The 2142-nt window shown below is 39.3% G+C and overlaps 1 protein-coding gene across 1 annotated transcript; it reads left to right on the top strand.

The window, feature by feature from the left end:
- Positions 1-301: 301 nt before the first annotated feature.
- LOC111649356 (zinc-binding protein A33-like) lies at positions 302-1573 on the top strand. Its single transcript, XM_087171954.1, has one exon. It carries the CDS (start codon positions 306-308, stop codon positions 1542-1544), a length of 1239 nt encoding a protein of 412 aa, XP_087028080.1. The 5' UTR covers positions 302-305; the 3' UTR covers positions 1545-1573.
- Positions 1574-2142: the final 569 nt, after the last annotated feature.

The raw sequence follows: 2142 nt of genomic DNA, 5'->3' as shown, positions 1-2142 counted from the left end.
AATGACAACATATAATTCTTTAAGTTTATTATTATTGTTGTTAAAGATGGAAACAGTCCATTTTCCCAGAGGAGCAAAAAGTCAGCGTCAGTGTTGTCAACAATATATCGGGAAATATCTTTCCAGAATTTGTTCCTATAACTACATTAATCAGAACAGATGAAGCATCGTTTCTAGGTTCATTTCACACATCAAACAGTTAATGTAAATGTCTTTTTTAAACCTAAAAAAAGATAATGATTCAAATACATTTGTACTTTAAATGTTATTTTTTACACTTTGACTTTTGTTCTCAGTGTGTCGACATGTCTGCTGCCAGCAACCTGAGATCTGAAGATCAGTTCCTGTGCTCCATCTGTCTGGATGTGTTCACTGATCCAGTCACTACATCATGTGGACACAACTTTTGTAAGCACTGCATCACTACACACTGGGACATTAATGTCCCATGTCAGTGTCCCATGTGTAAAAAGGTTTTCAAAAGAAGACCTAAGCTTCACATCAACACTTTCATCTCTGAGATGGTTGCTCAGTTCAAACATGAAGCTCAACAGAAAACCAGCAGCAGCAGCTCAGAGCAACAAGTTTCCAAACCAGGAGAAGTTCCCTGTGACGTCTGCACTGGAACCAAACTGAAGGCCCTGAAGTCCTGCCTGGTGTGTCTGACCTCCTACTGTGAGACTCACCTGGAGCCTCACCTGACAGTGTCAGGCCTGAAAAGACATCAGCTGATCGACCCTGTGGAGAACCTGGAAGACAGGATGTGTACGAAGCACGATAAACCTCTGGAGCTGTTCTGTCAGACCGACCAGACATGTGTCTGCATGCTCTGCTCTGTTTTAGACCTGTCTCTTATACACATCTCAGAGGTCAGAGTCCGTCCACCATCATATGAGAGGACTGTGGTGAGAGCTGTGGCTCAGCTGGAGGAGACGCTCAGTGAAGAGATGAAGAAGCTGTTTGAGGCTGAGCTGAAGAGGGTCCAGCAGTATGCAGAGGATGTGACTCTGGATCCTGATACAGCACATCCTAAACTCATCCTGTCTGATGATGGAAAACAAGTACATCATAGTGATGTGAGGAAGAATCTCCCAGACAACCCAGAGAGGTTTTCTCAATGTGTTATTGTCTTAGGAAAGCAGAGTTTCTCTTCAGGCAGATTTTACTTTGAGGTTCAGGTTAAAGGAAAGACTGACTGGGATTTAGGAGTGGCCAGAGAGTCGATCAACAGGAAGGGAGGGATCACACTGAGCCCTCAGGATGGTTACTGGACGATATGTTTGAGAAATGGAAATGAGTACAAAGCTCTTGCTGGCCCCTCCGTCCGTCTCTCTCTGAAGTCTCAGCCTGAGAAGGTGGGGGTGTTTGTGGATTATGAGGAGGGTCTGGTCTCCTTTTATGATGTAGCTGCTGCAGCTCTCATCTACTCCTTTACTGGCTGCTCCTTCACTGAGAAACTCTACCCATACTTAGGTCCCTGTCCTAATTATGGTGGTAAAAATTCTGCCCCTCTGATCATCTGTCCTGTCAATCAAACTGCCTGATCTTTTTTATGATAAACATTGACAACAATCAATATACTTATTAAATGAATCTTTAAATTGCATGTCTACAGTGTAAGTATACAGTAGACACAGTATTTATATTACAATAGTTTCACATATATTAATACTAGGATACCGTTGGATTAGAGACATAAAAACAAACTAAACAATTAAGTTTAAGTCTTATTAAAGAGAAATTTTGAGGAAAGGGGAAGGAGTTCAAGATGTTTTTCAGTCAGTCAATGAGGGACATTTCTCATTTATCATAATCTATTAAACTTGACAACATGTCAGTTTTTATTATTTCTGTGTCTGATGATTGTGTAAAAATGTTGATTTTTAAAATAATTCCTTAAGAGAAGATCATGAATAAAGCAGAAGTCTGTAAACTCTGTTTCTTACATGAAAATAAATAAATAAACAAATACATGTAAAAAGCATTGGATTGATGTGTGTCAGCTGTTTGTGATGTCACAAAAGAAAAGGATTATGTAATAAAGAAAGAATGAACATATGAATATAAATAAACTGATAAATATAGTATAGAAACAAATATCTGTAATAAACAACGTTCATGTTCCTCTGAAGGTTTAATTTT

This window comes from Seriola lalandi, unplaced genomic scaffold (assembly GCF_002814215.2).
Source record: "Seriola lalandi dorsalis isolate HSWRI2012SDOR001 ecotype SW California unplaced genomic scaffold, Sedor1 jcf7180002050501, whole genome shotgun sequence".
Classification (NCBI taxonomy): domain Eukaryota; kingdom Metazoa; phylum Chordata; class Actinopteri; order Carangiformes; family Carangidae; genus Seriola; species Seriola lalandi.
Note: the sequence above shows the minus strand (reverse complement) of the source record. Positions and strands in the feature narration are given on the sequence as shown.